Raw genomic sequence first — 20,522 nt, forward strand, 5'->3', positions numbered from 1 at the left:
CTCTTTTTGGGTGGCTTGGCCTCTTTGAGATGAATGAATGGCCATCTATGATAAACATGAATACCAAGACATGCCGGTTTCGTGAGATACTTATCCAAGCCCTTCACCCTCAGTGTGTCGATAGGTTGCCAGTTTAGATCCTATCTTGTTATTCATTATACTAGGGTAACTTCTTTTATTCTTCTTAAGGATATTTTGAGAGTTTTCTCAAGTGAAAATTTATGGGATGTTTGTTGGTGTCAATTAACTTACATCGTGTGTCAGGAATGAATTGGTTCATTGAATGTTTTATGTTGATGTAGCTTCATATTTAAGAAGTTAACTGAGCTGAAATAAGAGAAGATTATACTATTATGAAAACAGTAGCTGGTTTATCTTGTTTGAAGTAGTCTAATGGTTGTAGCCCATGACTGTGAGTGATACTACATAGAAGCTTGCCAAACCTCAATAATACTTACAGCATAAGCCAAGCTTTATCTTTGGTGAAAAGTTCTGCTCTATTATACCTTAAAATATTTGTATAATAAAGAATTGAGATCAAAGGAAAGTATGACCATACTTATCTAAAGCCCAGAGCTTCATTATGACAGAGGGCCTGGGTAATTCATTGACCTCTAAAACATGACGATTTTTTCACAAATATGGATAGCCTGGCCCACATATAATATTTCCATGATGTGGCCAACATTTTCAACATAAAATGCCAAGCAGTATTGAAATATTAAATATTACTTAAATAGCCTTGTGACTCTGAGCATCAAAACAAAGGTGATGTAACTGGCAGGGATGAAACTGCAAGACACCAGTCCTGATTACAGGAACCAAAGAACGAGATTTAGGCAAATTTGAAAACATGCCTTATGGCACATGATCCAGGCCAGTGTTTCTCCTAGGCCAAAATTGTGTTTGCATGACCAAGAACGTGCCCCAATGAGAAGGTCGAAAGTCAACATGGCGACTGCGATTACTAAGTTTCTGGCTTGATTGCATATCAAACATAGGCGATAGTTGGCAAGGGTCATACAGAGACTCAAACAAATCTCCCTGGTTTGTGGTTAAAGCACCTTGTGTCGCAGTGTAGTGACATTACTCAATGTCAACACATGGATTCCCCTATGTATTTGTCTCAGATTAAGATGAATTTTTGTCTGCAAGGCTTTGTTATGGCTGAAAGATAGAACTGCAGATTTGCCAAAAATACTGAACTCAGTTATTGAAAGCTGCTTAAAATGAACAATTTATGTTGTCATGCAGGAATGTAGCATTGTCTTTGGTAAACAATCACACACACGTTATTTATACAGGAGAAGACATTGTGAGAAGGGTTGAAATGTTTATGATGTGGGAAAGGTTTTAGTTCTACGTGGTATTGATAATAAACCTTGTGTATGAGCATATCTTAGGTCTCTTTTGTTGGCCTCTCCAATTGACTTATGCATGGATCAAACCATGGTACGGAGTTAATACAGTCATCCCTCGCTACAACGCTACCTTAGGGGTCCAAATAATTGATGAGCGTTAAAGACAATCAGCGACTTAACTGAGGTTGAGTGTAAGGCGGGTAGATGACCAACACAACAGTACATGCTCGGCCTACATAACGCAATCTACGCCACATGTTGTGTATCAGAGTTTGAAAAAAGATTAAAACATAGTAGTTGTTTGTGACTCATAGTGTAAAAAGAAGGGGGCAAGAAAAATATTTGTCAAATGTTATGTGCAGTAAAAAAATTCATCATATCCCTTCAGCGAATTCAGGTGAACAAACAGATATTACAAACTTGGTCAATTAATATTTGAGAACTGCGATAAAACATCACTAGACATCATGATTTACCATTTAAATTGTATTTCCTGCTCTCCAAGGCATAGTTTTATATGCAGATATTAAAATATATTATGTTATTTTAGTTGCTGCTTTTACTATAGATATTTGAATTATTAGAAACATAGCAATTTGGAACAGCTGTTATCTGTTGCCGGATATTTTTTACGTTTGGAGCAATTTGACCAGTCACCTTTAGGCTCTTCCCGCGGTACATATATGATTGCAAAAATGTTATGTTGACATATAATAGTCAAACTGCGACAAATAGGACTTTAAACCAGTTAAATTATGGCATTTTTGCTATATATACTCATTCTCTGACAACTGAGGTTCATTTCAAGGCATTAATAGCGGTAAAGTGGTTGCTGTAAATAATGGTGAGTAGGGTCAATCTGATGATCAGTTCTCACATGATTTCTCCAGATTTCTTGACTGGAATTTCCAGTGTAAGTTGCTCGTGGAGATCAGATGGTAATTTTTTTTGTGTGGGGGAAAAAGCATTGTGTCAGTGTAAAACTTGAGTTTATTAAAAATGTATGGGATTTTGGGGAGCCTTGCGTTACCACGTGCTATAACCAAATTAGCGCTATATTGAAGGGTGCAATAGTGAGGGAACACTGTACTGTTATCTTTCATATATGGTGTCTACCCATAACTCCTCTGTTTAGTGTGCAACAGGGGCAGTCGGGTAGCTGGTGGTTAAAGTGTTCTCTCGTCACGCCGAAGACCTGGGTTCGATTCCCGACATGGGTACAATGTGTGAAGCCTATTTCTGGTGTCCCCCACCATGATATTGCTGGAATATTGCTAAAAGCGGCGTAAAACCAAACCTCACTCACTCACTCATTAGTGTGCAACAATGTATGAGAATGCAGCAGAATGAACTGTTTGGGTTAACAAGTTTTAACAGCCTGCTAACCTGAAACTGAATCTTGGTAACCTATGGATACATGAAACAGTTGATTCCCTGGGTGATCTTTTGTGTTAAGCTATTCTATTTTACATCCAACTGAGTTTTCAATTCTAAAAATGTAATTTGAGTTTCATGTGATATGATGTTGTAGAATATCCTAAAGGTGAACACTTCATGTATATCATGTCATTGTGACCAGATCTACAGAGAGTGGGATATTGTTTTTGACACAAATGGATTTTAGAAAAAATAGATCCCTGTAAATTGAAGTGTGAGGTTGCACCAGGACCATATGGCACTGAAATCACAAACACAAGACACTAGCAAAAAAATGCTTATTGTTTAGACATAACAACTGTGTAGGTGTCCTTTTTGGCAACAGACCAACTGTTAGTTCGTAATACAGTATGAAGAATCCCCAGGCCAGGAATGTATGGGTCTATTACTACTGACCTCTATTACACTATGTCCATATTGTAGTCAGTTTCTATTTGTGCAAATGTTTAAATGGATATTCAACACCTTTCTACATTTACATGATTGATGATACACCATGAGTTCCTCAACACTTCCTCTGTGTTACCCCTGTATTACTTCTAGGGTAATTAAAACATTGCACTTCAAGATTCACTTAAACAGTTAGTTGTAACTAACTAGGCTTATATTTGCTTCACATTCAGCGTGTTTATTCCACAATCACTTATTCACACTGTCTCCAACAGTTGTTAATACAACTGTAAAAACAGCGGGAATTGATTTCAGCTTCACCGGTTATCACATGTTAGGTCACATGTGCAATATGCAAATGCTTACCAGTACTTCCGGCTCTCTACTCACGGATGTTGATTGTTTTACCTTGTCAGCTGGTTTGACAATCTGCATCGAGGCGAGGGTCATTTCAACTTTATTTGCAGAAATTATTAAACTTTATTCAAGGAAAAGAGATACAAATCATGTTTATGTATGGAAATAGTTATTGGAACAGTTATTTAGGACAAAATGCGAAGTTTTATTGTCAAATGCTGGGCTGGCTATCGGACGCCGGTTGACATCGCCAGTGGAAAAAAATGTGAGATCTTCGACTCCGTGTATAAGACGACCCCCTTTCTCAACCCCCTCATTTTAGGTACGAAAAACTCGCCTTATACACAGCGATATACGGTAGCACACTTCATAACCTTGAATTACTTTGTATGTACATCTACCTTGTTACAATTTGCTCGGAGCTTCATTAGGACCTTACAATCAGTTCTTAATATCTATGTTTTGTTCCATATTGCACAAATTGGATTTACCGTTGACTTTTATTTTGTAGCTGATAGGTTGTCATATGTACTAGATGGAGGTATGTGTCAGTACTTTATCGGGATATACACACAGTTGTGAAAAAAGGGAGAAGCGAAGAAACTGTTCCTTTTCAGGTCGATAAAGACCTGTCATAAGTTTTCTGTCTTAGAGCACAGGCAAATACTCAAATGAATGGCACTTTTTGCTTTCCACTGAAAAAACGCCCAGGCATCTGAACATCTACAGATAATACTTGCATCTCAAGCAGCACTGTTATATAAGGTGTAGTGCTTGGAGTACATTATCGGGATGTCATTGTACTACATTTGAGCCAAATGACCCACGCCCATTGGGCCAAAGTTTTTAACTCTGCTCTAACCTTACATGATAATACAACTGAATGTATGTCCCTGTTGGGATGCGGTGGTAGAATACCCAGTACAGTGTGATTGTCATAAAATAATGTATATATATGTATGTAATAATGTATTAGATGTACATAACGGCTCTAACTATGGGCTTGACTCGGAAAGTAATCATGAATTAGCTTGTAATTGTGTTTTTGAAATGTACTAAGCTTCGTTGTACGCATGCTGAAAAAGGTTCATTGGGTATTTATGGCATTGGGCATGCATTCACTAATTGTATCAATCATTGGCCAGTTGCATGTGGTACACATTGCCCTGCTTGTGTCATTGGTTACTTACTAAATTAGATCCAAGGGTCAGCATACAGGATTACCTGTATATATATGACTAGCGTCATAATCTTAAATAAATTTCACTGTTGTTAACCTTTTTAGTCAAATCAAGGGAAATATCATATAATATATGATATCATATTCAAAGAACATATTTTCCTGAATTTCCATCATTCATGAAAAGAGTAATGGGATGTCATCTTTTGTCCTGGACGATCAGCGACATCACAGATGTGATTGTTTACAACCATTTCTGTGAAGGAAATCAATTTATTGAGTGATCAAGTGATATATGGTAGTTGTCTGGTGGATTCTGACTGCTTGCAATGCTGGAACATATCAATAGAGTTGACAAGTAATGGTTGCTTTTATTTATGTCTGCTCTAAAGGTGGGCCGAGAAAATATTTTACGCTAGAACTGAAATTAAATGTTACAAGACATGCTCTTTGAGTAATTAAACCTTTGCAGATGCAAAGGCATAAATGTGCATATGTTTTCTTAGGTCTAAATCATCAGGTTAAAGATATAAATGGAAGAATAATAAATAGGAATGAAGGTGAGGTGAGGTGAAATGGGGTTTAACGTCGCGTCCAAGATTATTGCACTTATATAGCGACGTCCATGCACACTGAGATACCATGTGACCAGTTTTAACATTACTTACTTGTATTGTTGGTTTTCATAATGTTGAGGTCTAAGAGTTCAGTATCATTTCATAGTATATATTGTGAAGGGCAACTGAATTGACACTCAGCGTTAGGTCTTGACTTCAGTAGGGGAAAGTGTTCTTGCTGTTATTCAGCAAGGCAGATTAGTCTCTCTTGCAAAATTATTTGATTTCGATCAGTTGTGATCAGTTGGGAAACCTTGGATCTTATGTTTCTGTCCTTGGTGTATATTGCATGCTGGGAATGCAAGGAATGTGATTGGAGGAGGTATGTTTGTCCCTTCTCATTAGTTGTGAGATGTGGATGTCGTGTTTTTGCAAATGCCTTTGTTAGAAAATAGAGATTACTTCAAATAACCATGTACAGAGAAGGAGATTTCCAATTGCACTTCAATCAATATGTCTGCATGGAGATTTGCTGTAGAAAAAAAGTTAATTGTTCTTGTTAGATACCATTATCATGACAAATCATCAAATACGTTTTTTTAATGGGACTTTCAACCCACTTCATTGCAGCTCACATTTGTCAAGATTTCTTTAAAAATTCTTGCTTAGCTTTTTTGGGGAAGGTAGGAATAAATGAAGAACATTTTTATAGGTTTTTCATTTTGCCGATCTGCACATGCAGGACTTAGCTTTTGATGATACTTTCAATAGAGTAATTTATACTTTTGGCTTTTATCAATAAGATTATCAAGTGAATTGTAAAACATCTATATATCTAAGATGCAACCTTGAGAGATCTGGCAAGAATGATGCCCACAACATTTCGCCTGTCAAATTAAGTATACATATATATGAGCTATTCATTACCAATTTGCTTAAATTTGCCTTACATTTAGCAGATCTGAGTCATCTGTCAATGCCGTGATAAATCTGGCTGAGCAAAATCAATTTTTCATGTGACTGAATGATTAAGATCAAAGAATTTCAAAGGCAGCTGCAGCAGCGTTTATCATTGATTACAGAGATGTCAACAAACAAATCACTGCAAGGGCGTCACTTTGTCATAAACATTTGCATTGAATGAGGTGAAAAATGCAGTTCAAACGTTGGCGTAAGCATTATCTGGTCCACAAATTATCTCTCGCAATGCAATACTGTGAGATCTCATATAAAGAAAACATTTTTTTCTGAGATAACTCTTAAATTAGGAACGAAATTAACATATCATGGTACCGACAACTTGCACATAATCATCACATGCATATAATACTTTTGGGGAGGCATCCATTGTATGAATCCGCTTTTTGAAACATAAAGCAATCGATTTTGGTGGCAGGAGCACAGAAAGTGCAGGAGATGACAGGGAGTGAGGTACTTCTCAGATTCAGGATGCGTTAGATCCGAATAAGATTACAAGAAACCTTTGAGAGCCGTATACTCCTCGTTGCCAAGTAATAGGGAGAGGATTAAAGGAAAGTAATGATTCTATTTTGATGATATCTCCAGTGAGATCAAATGATTTTCATGTCACCATGGCATTAGGAACCAATATCTGTTTAATTCCAGGGAAATCTAGGTTTGATAAGATGTGATGTCAACACTATAAACTCGGTGAATGTAGATTTACAATGCTTCTTAGCTCTGATTTCTGTTTTCAGTGAAGGATTCCATTATACTTGTGCTTTCACACAACTAATTGTCAATAAATAAGTTTGAAGCTAAGTTTATCATACTTAAACTGCCTTTCTTCTGAGTGTAGTATGATCTGATACTTATTCATTTCACCCATATATGGTGACGAACATAATGTGTGCAAATATAAAACGTCAATAACCAGTCTCGATTTGAATGCATATTCATCTTCAGTTAATAATAGCATCATCTTTGTAAGACATGGGTGCGAAGCACACATTGTTAATCTTGTTACTTTAACATACTTTGAACCTGTTTTTCACCTTGGTGTAACATCAAAAATAGAATCCAAAAATGTATATCATTATTTGAACTTGCATAAAGAGTCCTTTAATCATGTAAAATATTTCATCCTCATTACTTAAACCTGTATGTACATTTCCCATAGTCCGGACGGTAACATATTTCAGTTGGAAAAATGACACATGTATGCTTGCTATTGATGCCTATCTTTAACCTGCTGACAAGTTTTGAAGTTGGGATATTTGACATAGCTTGATAAGCAAAACCAACAGCCTCAGGTAGCAATCTGTCCAACAATAGTCTTTTCATGTATCAAGATGACAGCCAAAACATGCCACAAAAAACTACTTAAAGGGGATAAGCATTGTGTATCTAACACACATGATGTTGAGTCTCGGTGATAGTGTGTCTTTCAGTAGTGGAGGTGCTTGTGGACTTGTGGATTATGCATTTATCTAGACTGAGGTAGGTCCAGCATAGTGTAGATAGAAGTAGATAGCAGGCAATATGTATACTGGAAGTTTCTTGGTATCTGGTGTCATCACTATTTGATAGTGATTCAAAAACACATGCTCATGATAAAGCCAAACTTGTACAAGGGACTCAGAGATTCTTATGATAATGGATAGCGTTTTGTCGTTTCTATTATTAAAATATGATAAGGTCTTGATTTATAGTCTCAAAAAGAGCATTTTGTCTTTTATCTTATTGTTGTTCTGAAATAGTCAACAAAGACTTTTATACTATTGACTAGCTAATTAAATATGTATAAGTTAAGTTTTTTAGACAAAGTAACTCATCGACTTTTAGTTTTCTGTTAGAAGATAAGAAAAGACTTCTTTTATTATTGAGTAGCTCATTTAGTATAAATGTTAACTCTATTAGATTAGAAAGAGATTGGACAAACGGATAGTGGAATGTATTGATATCTATCAGTTCCTGGTTGGATTTCTTAATTTTTGCCTTATGGTATGTAGCATCCTATTGTCAGTTCACCATATTTTCAACCTCTGAAGTATGTGAAGATCCGGGGTAGAATAGGTCATCGGCAACCCATGCTTGCCATAAATGGCAACTATGCTTGTCGTAAGAGGCAACTAACGGGAACCAGTTGTCAGGCTCACTGACTTGGTTGATACATGTCATCGAACCCAACTGCATAGAATCAATGCTCATGATACCGATCACTTGATTACACACTGCTGTATAGCTGGAATATTGCTGAGTGCATAATTATATCAAGATTTAATTGTGAAAGCGCTTTGACTTTTTAATATTTATAACCATCATGTATACTACAAAATGAACCATATGTATGATAATGACAGCATTATTGTTGTGTACTGAGTGCGGCATTAAACAAGAAATAAACAAACAAATCAACCTCGAAAGATGTGTCTCTTTATAAGCACTTTGACTTTGAATATTCATAACCATCATGTATACCATAAAGTAACCATATGTATGATAATGACAGCACTATTGTTGTAAGAATACAATTCTTTCTATAAGGGATAGGTAGTAGGGTTGTGTTGTGCCCAATTGAGCCCCCTATTACCCGACCCTACCAGGGTACCCACAGAATGTCTGAAGAATTGGGTAAAAAAGTTGGAAGTGTTTTACAGGAGCTCTGGCAAAAAATATTCAGATACAAATATAAAATTGTACGATGGTTTGATGCTCATGATGTTAGTCACTGGATTGTCTGGTCCAGATTCGAATATTTACAGACCGCCGTCATATAGCGGGAATATTGCTGAGTGCGGCGTTAATAAACAAACCAACCAACCAACATATAAAATGATCTGGTCAGGCATGCACTGAAGCTTATGTTTATTCAAACATATAAAAGTCAAAAGAAATGCATGCATAGTCAGAAAGAATGCGAACATTGGTGATTAATAGTGTAACCATGAAGTCATAGTGAATTTTTATCAATTAACAATATATCATGTGACTAACCACGGGTCCTGGTAGTCCTGTGGGTACCTGGGTCCTACTTAGTACCCTCCCAACCCAAGTACCCGAGTTATCCGTCCCAGCCCTAAATTAGGTAGGTGAATATTTTCTCAGTTGGGGTTGTATTTGATTAATTTCTGCTTACTACAGTGAAGATAAAGACAATTGACTATTCATGTTTTCTTGGGGATATCCCTACATAAGTTATATGGCAAGAAGTCCCATGTATATATTCCAAAAACAGTGCAAGAAGAACACCAAGGTGAGGTCCTGCCCTGGTCACATATTCATGGACGTGGTTGTCATTATCAAGGGGGCAATTATTGCTAGGACTACGTCTGTTGTCTCCTTTCAAGTGTTGGTCTCTGTGTAGCCTCTGCCACCACCACCTTTCTTCCACTTGAGCGTTATCTTGGTGAGATCACTGACTTTATCCCTGTGTCTTCCTCTGTAATCCGCGGATAACTTCAGTCTCGTGTGGGGGATAATCCAACATCACAGTCACAGTATTTCACTCTCTTTACAGCCAGCAAAAGGCTTGAGATTTCTGAAGCTGGCACTTTTCAAAGAGACATTTGAATTATTTTGTTTCTGAGAAATACAACCTTTGGAATTTAAACACTGAAAATCTTGCATATTCTTTTTGGGTGTGCAAGCTTGTTTTTGGTTTCTGTAGGAAAAGGCTTTAAAGCTTTGGCTAAATGGGTCATGTCATGTGTGAATTTAAGTGATCATTTGTCAAGAATTAACTAAACTTTTACGGCAAAGACCATTTCTCACAAAAAATAAAGGGATAGCATTTAACTGGTTTCTGTGGTGTCTGTATGGTAATGTCATCCATTATCCTGTTAGAAGAATGCAGATGTGTTTATGATGTATCCAGAAGCATTTTAAATGTAACGTAAGAGCATTTCAAGGCTGTTTGGTCTCATTTAACCTATAGGTTCAAGTCATATATATGACTGATTTAATGATGCATCTAGTCTTTTGTATTGGATCTGTAATATGATAGGTTTGTTCTTGTCAGCAGAGAACTGTAAACTTTAAGGTAAATTGTCTACATAAACTGAAGTGAGTATTTAGCTTTGGGACATCATGGCCAGTGTTTGTGTGTGAATTTTATTTCTCGGCTGATGTCAGAGAATGGGTAAAATTGTGTGCTACTTTGCTCTCTGCTCTTTGTAGATTACACAAGACTCATTAGAAAGAGATTAGGCATGTTATTACACTTTGTATTATGGACACTTTGTGGTATTTATAACCATGAGATGTTTTTCTTTTGTATTGATGCAGGAAATAGGAAAAAAACATTCATGCTAGCATGATGAAGTGCCTGTGTTATTTATGCTTTCTCTAAGAGGTGAGAGTTATCACCATTGTACACAAGGCTGGGAGATAATTGATCAGTGAGGTTTGAGATACAAAATTCATGAAATTATGTTCAGAATTTCTGCATCACTTTACATACCCTACCATGTGGTACATAAGCACATAATCACAGTTTTTAAAGTAAGTGCTGAAGCCATTAGTTCAGTACGATGTTTGGTATTTGATGAAGCATAAAAATTGAGTGCTACATTGCTACAACAGCTCTAGCACTGCGCACAATCAGCAATTACTCTCGTCATAGAAGATAATTGAACAATAGAGCATTGTCTGTTATCAGTCCAAATCTTGTCCATGTTAAATAACCATCTGAGTGGGAGATGATTGTGTATACACGGATAAGTATTAGGTATAAAAGCAATTGTTATGTGCCACCAGGCAGAATAATCAGTTGAATGGTGTGTAATAAAAACGTTTGATGTGATACGGCCTGTCTACATTTACAACATGGGGCCTAATGTTGTATGACTGTAAATGAAGACAGAGACAGCTCCCCGAGACTGTAGCTTTGTCCTGCTGTATCAAGTTTGACTTCTGCTGTGAGGATTTCAGTGTAAAAAAGTAAATGTTACAAACAAGATTACCCTCTGGTCCATGGTTTCTTACAAACATTACACAATGAATTTTTTGTTTTATAGTTTAATAGGCTTGTACAGGGGTAGAGTCCATATGGCAAATCCAACTATTCCACAGCTGTATTTGGTCTAGTGGTTAATTTAGTGGTTCTTTTGATTATGGATATGGTTTCCTCGCTTTTCATAACTTAGATTTTTGGAGCAAACATGTAGTCCTTCCAGAGTGAAATTTGTCGAGGGGAAAGTGGATCAGTGGCCTTGTATAATCCTGATTATATTGTCAAGTTGGCTTGTATAATGAAACAAAAGTGATAAAACCCTTTCCATAATCACAAGAGGTGAGGTGAAATAGGGTTTAACATCGCTTCAAAGATTATTGCACATATATAGCAACATGCTGATTTGTAGTGCTAGCCCATTGAGATACCATGCCACAGTTTAACATGAATACCCCACTCAGACACAGTGCACTGACTCCAAGCCGACCAGTCCTTGTTTTAGTCCCTTCATGCCAAGCGTCAGACAGGGTAACAACAAGTTATCTTTTAACGTCTTTTGGTATGATGCAGCCGGGTATTGAACCCTGGTATTTCCGCTCTCCGGGCAGACGCTCTACCACTCTACCACGGAGGCATTTATGAGTCCCTATCAGGTGCAAGTGTTTATGAATCACTATCAAATAGTTATGATACCAGGTATTCGCAAAAGGTGTGTGTACCTTGCCCAACTGATGGCACCCATCACAAACACATGATGGTAATATCAAACATAAAAAGGATTGTGTGAGATAGTGTGATGATAGTAGGGCTGCAACGATACACCTAGGTCACGATATGATACTTACACAATACACAATACACAATACTTACATCACGATTCGATACGTATCTCGATATGCTACGATACACAAGAGAAGACAGACAAGAGATAAATGAACTAAACTTGGTTTATTAAGATGAAAAGTTAAATGAAAGTGAATGAATGTTCATGATTCATAAAGTATATACTATAATGAGTATTTTAACTCAATGAATCATCTGCCATTTCCATGTAATGGCTAGCAAACACAAATATAACAGTCCTACATGGACTAGATAAGTACCAGTAACTTGCCATTTTCACAGTAAGCCCCTGGTGGTTTCTCTAGCAAAGGACGAGTGTCTGCTTTTTCAGACATGTTTGAGTTAGAGACCACTCAGCCAATCAGAAAGCTTGCACTGCTACTGATATACAAAACTAGCATAGCCAGTGTGTGTTTGGAAGACGTATGTGTGTGTAGCGAAAATTATATAGTCTGATATAGAATTTGAAATTCATTTAAAACACATTTAAAACGTATCTGTAATAAAAGTTTATTAAAAAACGTATCGTGAAAAATCAAGATACAGCACTTCATAAATCTCGCACCGTATGGAGTTAAATGCGATCCTTCGGTGTCCCCGGATATGGTTTCAGCCCTAGATGATAGTTAAAATTCATAGATATATAAATATATACAGTATGAACCTTTCTAGCATTGCCCCAGGAGAATTACAAAGAGGCATCATAATACAAGGCAAACGTTTGGATTAACAAATGTGTCATCATTGATCACAAGCTTAAAAGCATACTTCAAGCATTGGGTGAATAAGTCAGTCAGTTGAGTCCTGGACTTAACCTAGTTGACTGAAATGATGGTAATATCTGACATAGGCAGGTTGTAATCCTGGGTACTGCTGCGGATAACATGCAGCCAGAGCTAACTATTCTCAAATGTAATTCAGTTGGTCCATATATACATAATTACATTCATTGCCAAAGTGTGGATGCTTTCAGAACCCATAACCAGTAGGAACGGCTAGACATTACGGTAACATATCTCAATAAAATCTCCAACAACTCTGGCTTGGGATGTCTATGGAAAGTAATCAGAAAATTGTCTTCATCTACAATTGTTAGTCCAGTTACTGAACCAGCGACTGGGACCATTCCTTAGATGAAACTGATATTATTCCTGGAACTTAATAGATGTCTCGAGATTCCACAAACCCAATCTTCTGTGCTAATGTTCGTTGAAATGAGGCTCGGTTTAGTAAATAACTCGCCTTCTTGGTAGCTCAGAGCATCAGAATGCTGCCTCATAAATTGTGCAATGATTAGTTATGAACGCATGATTACCAACTTGCCAGAGATTGTCTATGCGGAAAATTTGTCATCAGCTGGTGAAGTGCCTGTTATTAGATTGTGGACATAATGATAAGGTTAAGTCGTATGCAGAAAAGTCTCAAGAGATGAACGTGTGATTTGTTATCTAATCCATCTGTTTTCTTTCAGGAAGAAGAAAAATAAACATGCGAATTGGCCATCATGTGAAAACATTTATTCCACAATCTCATTCCTTGTGATTAGAACACGCATGACCTTGAAAATGATTTTAATAATTTGTAAGAAAGTCGTATTAATTAGCCACACATGCTCATGGTTCTGTTTTATTTTTCAGATTTGGATGCTTCCTGCAATAGACAAGTGACTGAGTTGTGATACATTTGCCAATCTATGCTAGTAGCTCAACTATGAAACACCACCGTCATCATCTGCATATCAACACTCTTGGATTCTATCACATCTTGCCATAAACCAGAAGATAGAGGTGTCCTTGTTAGTATGAGGTGCTAATTGCATGTGAATCATGATGTTCAGTGCCAAAATGTCACATTACGGAATGTTCCTGTTAAACCTTGTGCTTCTGGCGCTGGTCCTACCCAGATGCCTTGGCTTCTCCCTAGATGGTTCTGCAGGGTCTTATGCAAAATTTCCTGGCTGGGAACCATGCTTAAATGGAACTCTAAGTTTTGAATTTCAAACAGATCGTCCAAATGCATTGCTATTTTATTTTGACAGTGGCCAAAAGAAGTACTTGGAGCTTAAACTTGTTGGCGGCATTGCCAAATTGAAAGTTAATTTTGGCAAAGGACTTGTCATATTATCTGCTGGGTCAAATTTGAATGATAATGCTTGGCACAAAGTAGAGATTATTCGAAATAATTTGGACACTACATTACTGGTGGACTCAATTGAATTCAGAAGAAAATCATTAGGAGTTGATTTCGATTCAGAAAATGTTACTGAAGATAGATTCTTATTCATGGGTGGATTACCTGAAGAATATGATCGTGAACTCTCAAAACTGTCACTTCCATCAGTCCTCTTTGAACCAAAGTTCCGTGGGTCTATTCGGAATGTGTTTTATAGTAATTGTGGTGCTTTACCTGAAAGGCCAGAAATGATCGATTCACAAGGAATTCTGGATAATGAAGCCGATTTATGCGAGCAAGGGAACCCCTGTTTAAACAGTGGATCCTGTCTGACAACTGATCATGGCCTCGTATGTGACTGTACACGTACAGAGTTTCAAGGAGAGAGATGCGAAATTGGTAAGTTCTGATCAAATTTCAATTGACTTTAAGGCTGAAAAAAGGACTTACATCTGTGGGTGGCTAATGCATCACCCTTGACATTAGGTCAAGTTTTAAATGCTTTCAACAGATTTTTTTGGGTACTGCCACTAAAGGAATATTTGGTGATCTGAATAAAGTATTTTTTTTCAATTTAAAGCTCAGGCCACTTTACCATGTTTGCATGGTCATCTGCATAAGCAGTGCAGCCTTAGAAATAATCTCTATTGAATTGAGATCTAGTAGACTGACTAAATTGTAGTTCTTCCATAGATATAGTAGACTGACTAAAATTGTAGTTCTCCCATTGATATAGTAGACTGACTAAATTGTAGTTCTCCCATAGATCTAGTAGACTGACTAAATTGTAGTTCTCACATAGATATAGTAGACTGACTAAATTGTAGTTCTCCCATAGATCTAGTAGACTGACTAAATTGTAGTTCTCCCATAGATCTAGTAGACTGACTAAATAGTAGTTCTTCCATAGATCTAGTAGACCGACTAAATTGTAGTTCTCCCATAGATATAGTAGACTGACTAAATTGTAGTTCTTCCAAACTGAACATTAATGTTTTGGGGCAAAGGCACTAATAATTCTGTCGATTTTAAATAAAGTGGATAATGTATATATGCATTATTTCTCTGGCTTTAATGCTTTTTTTTGTAAATGTAATACAGGTGAAGAAAAACTATTCATGATTGGCCTGTCAAATTCTATTGATAATGCTTCTCTTTCCCACTTCTGTTTCCTGTTCTGACTTGTAGCATTCTCCTTGATCTGGTGGATATTGTATAAGAGATAAAAAGTATTGATCTGATCATGGGTATTTGGATGGATTGCTTCTCATCTCAATACCTGGGTAATCAAGCAAATAGAATTAAGATACATCTCATTTACATGGGAGTGATTCTCCATGCACAGTACACTGACCATGGCAGACGGCAGAATGAGACGGAAAATGTCATAATCACCGATGCAATGCTAGCCTCTCCAATGTGAATAATGTGCAAAAATGCTGTCTTTGATACCAAGGGAAACATGTAATTTCAAGGATGTATTAAATACAGTTACAACAAATTGTCATCTGATTGAAAACTTGTGATTTAAATAGAACAGTCATTATTTCCTTGCTCATCATGTACGAATAATGACATAAGTGTTTGAAGCCTGCTATAGTAAAATCAATCATCTTTGGCCGAGTTTGTCTTGATCGCTCATCAAAAAACTGCATGTGTTGCGAACACTATCTTTTTATCAATACATAGACATCCTCACCAACATTCAAGTAGCCCCGTGTCTCGAGTGTGTTTACCTTGGTCTTGTGTTGATGTAGGATGCTTGCTGACAGATTTGGTGTAGATATGGAGAAAGCCATAGGTACCTGATTTGCTTGTTGATGCCTCTGTCAAAGAATTACGACCATTGCAGATCTTATGTTTGAATCTTTGGCTTATGACATTTGGTTTAAATCAAACAAAATATTTGCTTTAATGAAAAAATATATTTTCCATGTGAGCGGACATTTTTTTCTTCACTAACAATATGGTATGGATCACATTACATACTGAAAAGGGGGGCACGGGTGGCCCAGTCGTCTAAGTCGCCGCGATTCGCTGTGCAGAGTTGCATCCCTTGGGCACGCCAGAAACCTATGATTGTGGGTTCGAATCCCTGTTCGCCACAAATATGTTTCTAGGTTTGTCAGCACCATACCCGTGCTCGTGGGTTTCACTGAAGTGGTAAACGTCTTAGACCTGCATCACTTAGGGCTTTCCTCCCACATTAAGCTGACATGCCGTGATATAACTGGAATAATGTTAAAAGAGGCGTTAAACCCAACTCACTCACTCACATACTGAAAATGTCAGGCCTGTTCATGAAGGTAAATACTGAATTACTGAAAATATCAGTGCAAAACACAAGTTTTAAACATTTACTGATTTCTTAAACTTCTTTATACAATGAAACCAAAATACCATTTGAATTTTAACCATATCTGAGCTAAAAAGATGGGAAGCTAGAGTTTCTTGCATCTCTCTTTTGGTTCTGTATTTTTATTATGAAAAAATAAACCAGTTTCCTATCCTGTAGATCTATTCAGAGATGTCCTTGTATCTGATATCACTGATATGACCAGAGCTCCAGATAACGTTTTGAGCAATTGAGTTTTTACCCGAAGGTGTCTGTTTTAATTGGGTTATTACATTTTTCATTGGGTAACCAATATTATTCTCTCATCTGTGCATCACTCTATTGGGTTTTTCCCAAAATGAGTAAACATTTTGAGATTTAAAAAAAACTTAAACAAAGTTTTAGATGTATATAACTGTTCTAAATATAGGCTTGACTTAGAAAGTAAATTAGCTCGTAATTGTGAATTAGCTCGTAAATTAGCTCCGTTGTACGCATGCTGAAAAAAGTTCATTGGGTATGTATGTGTGCTGTTTTTATACATTTGAGCTTTTCATTTAATGCATGCATGCATGCATTCCTATTTATTCAAGGAATTGGCCTTCTAGATTGTAGTACTGTAAATTAGAATAGAGTTCAGCTAAAAAAATCGTGCTAATTAACACATTGTATGTCATATGCATGTTTCAGTATCCAAGTAATTTGTGGTTAGGAATGTATTCAGAATTTATTCATGAAATGGGATAGAAACATTTCTATTCATGTGTTGAGATCACAATTTAACAACACCTGAATCTTGGACCTGTATTGTGCCTGATTCCCCTTGATTCTGTGAAAGATGTCTTTGATGTTAACGCCAGATGAGGTTTTAGCCCCTGCTGCGTAATAAAGAGTGGGGAGTATAAGACAATGTCAACAAAAGCAAACATTACAGCATTCTTTACTCAGCCCACCAGTCTAATCCAAGGCAAACAGTTGGCTGCTCGCCACACATAAAGGGTTGATATGTCACCTACCGCAATCCAATGACATACTCTATTGGAATGTATCGATATTTTTGTTTCAACTCTACAGGACAGCAATATAATTTTAAATGATCTCGTTATCAAAGGTCATGGTTAGTACGTGCGAATTACCGCATAGTCCAAGAAGCATGTCATAATAGAACCGAATGAAACGCACCATAAACTTCATTGGAAGGGTGAATTGTCCATTAAAATTGATGAGAATCCTTCCTTGAGTTTTTTGTGGTTAGCCACTGTCACTCAATTATTTATAAGGCATTGCTGATAGGAGTGAGGCATGTTTATTGTCTTCAGGAAATGGACATAGCTTTAAATCACATTAGAGAAATTGGGAACTTGTTTAAGTGCTTTAAATAAAGTCTGATGCTTTACGTCAAAGGAAAGCCTGTGAAAAGTGTAAAATGTTTTGTTAAAATAAAAGATTAAACCTTAGATTTAATCACATCTTTGAAAATGTTTTCCAGAATATTTATGAACATTTAATGATTTCAGAATATTTATTAAAGTGCATATGCATGTTACATTTGTTACCTCCTTAACTAGTGTGACAAATTGGTTGAATTGATTAATAATTAAGCTTCCCTAGGAAATGTGACACATTGCAATAACAAAAAAAGAAGTTGATTGATTTTTTATTTGATGACAACTTTTTTTCCATTACATCTCACATGTGTGCACAACTGCGTGCTTCCATGGTGTAGTAGATAGATGTCTACATAGAGGGTGTAAGGTAGCTGGTTTGATCCCCGGCAAAAGATGGTTGTTGATGTTACCCTGCCAAGCACTCGTCATTAAGGAGATAAAAAAGGACTAGTCTAAGCTTGGAATCAGTATTTAAACACTATAAAATTGGCATAAGTCAAGACAAGCAAATAACACACACACACACACACACACACACACACACACACACACACACACACACACACACACACACACACACACACACACACACACGATGTCAATCACTGGATTCAAAATCAAATTACATGGTTCAAATCTATGTTCAAGACCACCATCTAATAATCCAATAATGAAAAATATGGTGTCTTGGATACTATTTTACCAATGTATCAAAGCAAATAAACTCTTTTAATCTATTATACTTTACCATTTAAAGAAGTCTCTAAATCAAACAAACAAACTAATTTGACAATAACCGTATGTCCACATTGCACAGCAGGGATTTCTCCATACTAGTACAAGCAGCCACACACACACACACCCACACCATTGAATTCAGCAAAATTCTAAGTTGTAAAGCAGGTCCTCGAATATTTTTTGTAAAATGTCATTACATGACATGAAATATATGCATCAAGAAATCCACATCTACAGCACTATTTATACTACACAGTTGACAAGCTAGCTCATGTAGAACATGACAATTTGCAGTATAATTGATGGTGTGATCAATCGGAAACACATAGAGGACACATGTTGGCAGCAGGAAATAGCAAGACTACAGCAGCCATGTTGCAGCTGAAGGCTGATCCTCTCAAGTCAACCTCCCGAGTATTAGCCAATATGTAATGACCATCCAAGCACTGTTGAGTGAGTGAGTGAGTGAGTTGGATGAATGAACATCCAAACCCTGAAATAATTTTTTTTTACAGAAAAATGGTTGATAAATGATCTTAATAAAACATAATAAATAAGAGCCCAAAGACTTTCTTCTAACTGCAGTAATCTGGACTTGCCAACTATTATGACTTGCATGGGCAGTATTGGAGATATTTATTTCAGGGTCTGTATGACAGACTATGAGTGAGTGAGCAAGTTTGGTTTTATGCCACAGTTGACAGTAAATCAGTTATATCACAGTACGGAAAAGGATGCAGGTACAAGCTAGAGATGTTCATCTCACCGGAAACTTGTAAACATGGTATTGTGCTGACAAGCTAAGGATCATAAGCTGGACAAGTCTGAGACTCGAACCAGTGGATCCTGTCACGCCGAAGAGACATGTCTGACTACGACATCTTATCAGACAAGCATGGTAAAGAAGAGATCTAGTTTGCCTGTAATCCAGGCAAAGAAGATTAAGGTGTTGTTAACGATGGTCATCAGTAGCGGCTGTTAACTAGCAAGGACTCTGTTTACAACATTCCACAACAAATTGCCTCGTTATCTAGGGAAATAATCATGTTAAATGATTCATGGGATATTTTAACAGCCCAAAGTATCAATCTCCATGCTGTTCATTAGTGTTATGCAAATAAAGAAAATATAAATAACACCTAATTCGATTAAGAAGGGAGTTAATGTATCACTACCACCAGCTAGTGGATGATGTGGAAACACAGACGGTGGCCGTCAATATGTTTTGGGTATCAGGAAAGTGACCAAAATGGCACGGTCACTTCCTGTTCAGCAATTTCCCTGTTGAAATTATCCTTGTGGTGCTATCAAAGATGATTAAGGACCAGGTTTAATTTGTCCAGAGACGTCTAATCAGTGTAAAGTTTCAATGTCCATGCTCAAATCTGTCACCATGTTTCATTCTATTTTGCTTTGCTTTGCTATAAATACAAAGGATATCACTGTTTATGTATGATTGTGCATGCTTGCAATTGGATTATTCTCAGAATTTATCTTACACATGCACGGTCTCAGCAGGAAATAATCTTTCTTTGGCAGGAATGTAATTAGGCCTGTAAGGAATAGATCATGGGATAGGTCCTTAAATGAGAAATAAAAACAGTGCCATCATGGGGGCTTATCTGTTTATTAGACATACGTAATGACAATATTCAGGATGGTGTGTACTGTACTTCAAATTTACTATGTAAAATTCCATACTTCAAAGTGTCTGGGTGAGTTGGGTTTCAGCTTTTAGCAATATTCCAGCAATATCAAGGCAGGGGAGACCAGAAATGGGCTTCACACGTTGTACCCATGTTGGGAATGGAGTCTAGGCGAACACTTTAACCACTGGTTATTAAAGTAAT

At 36.9% G+C, this 20,522-nt stretch overlaps 1 protein-coding gene across 6 annotated transcripts in view; it reads left to right on the plus strand.

The window, feature by feature from the left end:
- LOC124137048 (neurexin-3-like) overlaps window positions 1-20,522 on the plus strand; it is a 181,742-nt gene that overhangs the window by 66,463 nt on the left and 94,757 nt on the right. For all 6 annotated transcript variants that reach the window (XM_048403877.1, XM_048403878.1, XM_048403876.1 and 3 more), the window contains one exon: window positions 13,677-14,610. In XM_048403877.1, coding sequence (XP_048259834.1) covers window positions 13,866-14,610 — 745 coding nt within the window. In that variant the 5' untranslated portion in view covers window positions 13,677-13,865. The remainder of the gene's footprint in view (window positions 1-13,676; window positions 14,611-20,522) is intronic.

The sequence above is a fragment of the Haliotis rufescens genome, unplaced genomic scaffold, assembly GCF_023055435.1.
Source record: "Haliotis rufescens isolate VD_foot unplaced genomic scaffold, xgHalRufe1.0.p SCAF_3, whole genome shotgun sequence".
In the NCBI taxonomy this organism is placed as follows: Eukaryota; Metazoa; Mollusca; class Gastropoda; order Lepetellida; family Haliotidae; genus Haliotis; species Haliotis rufescens.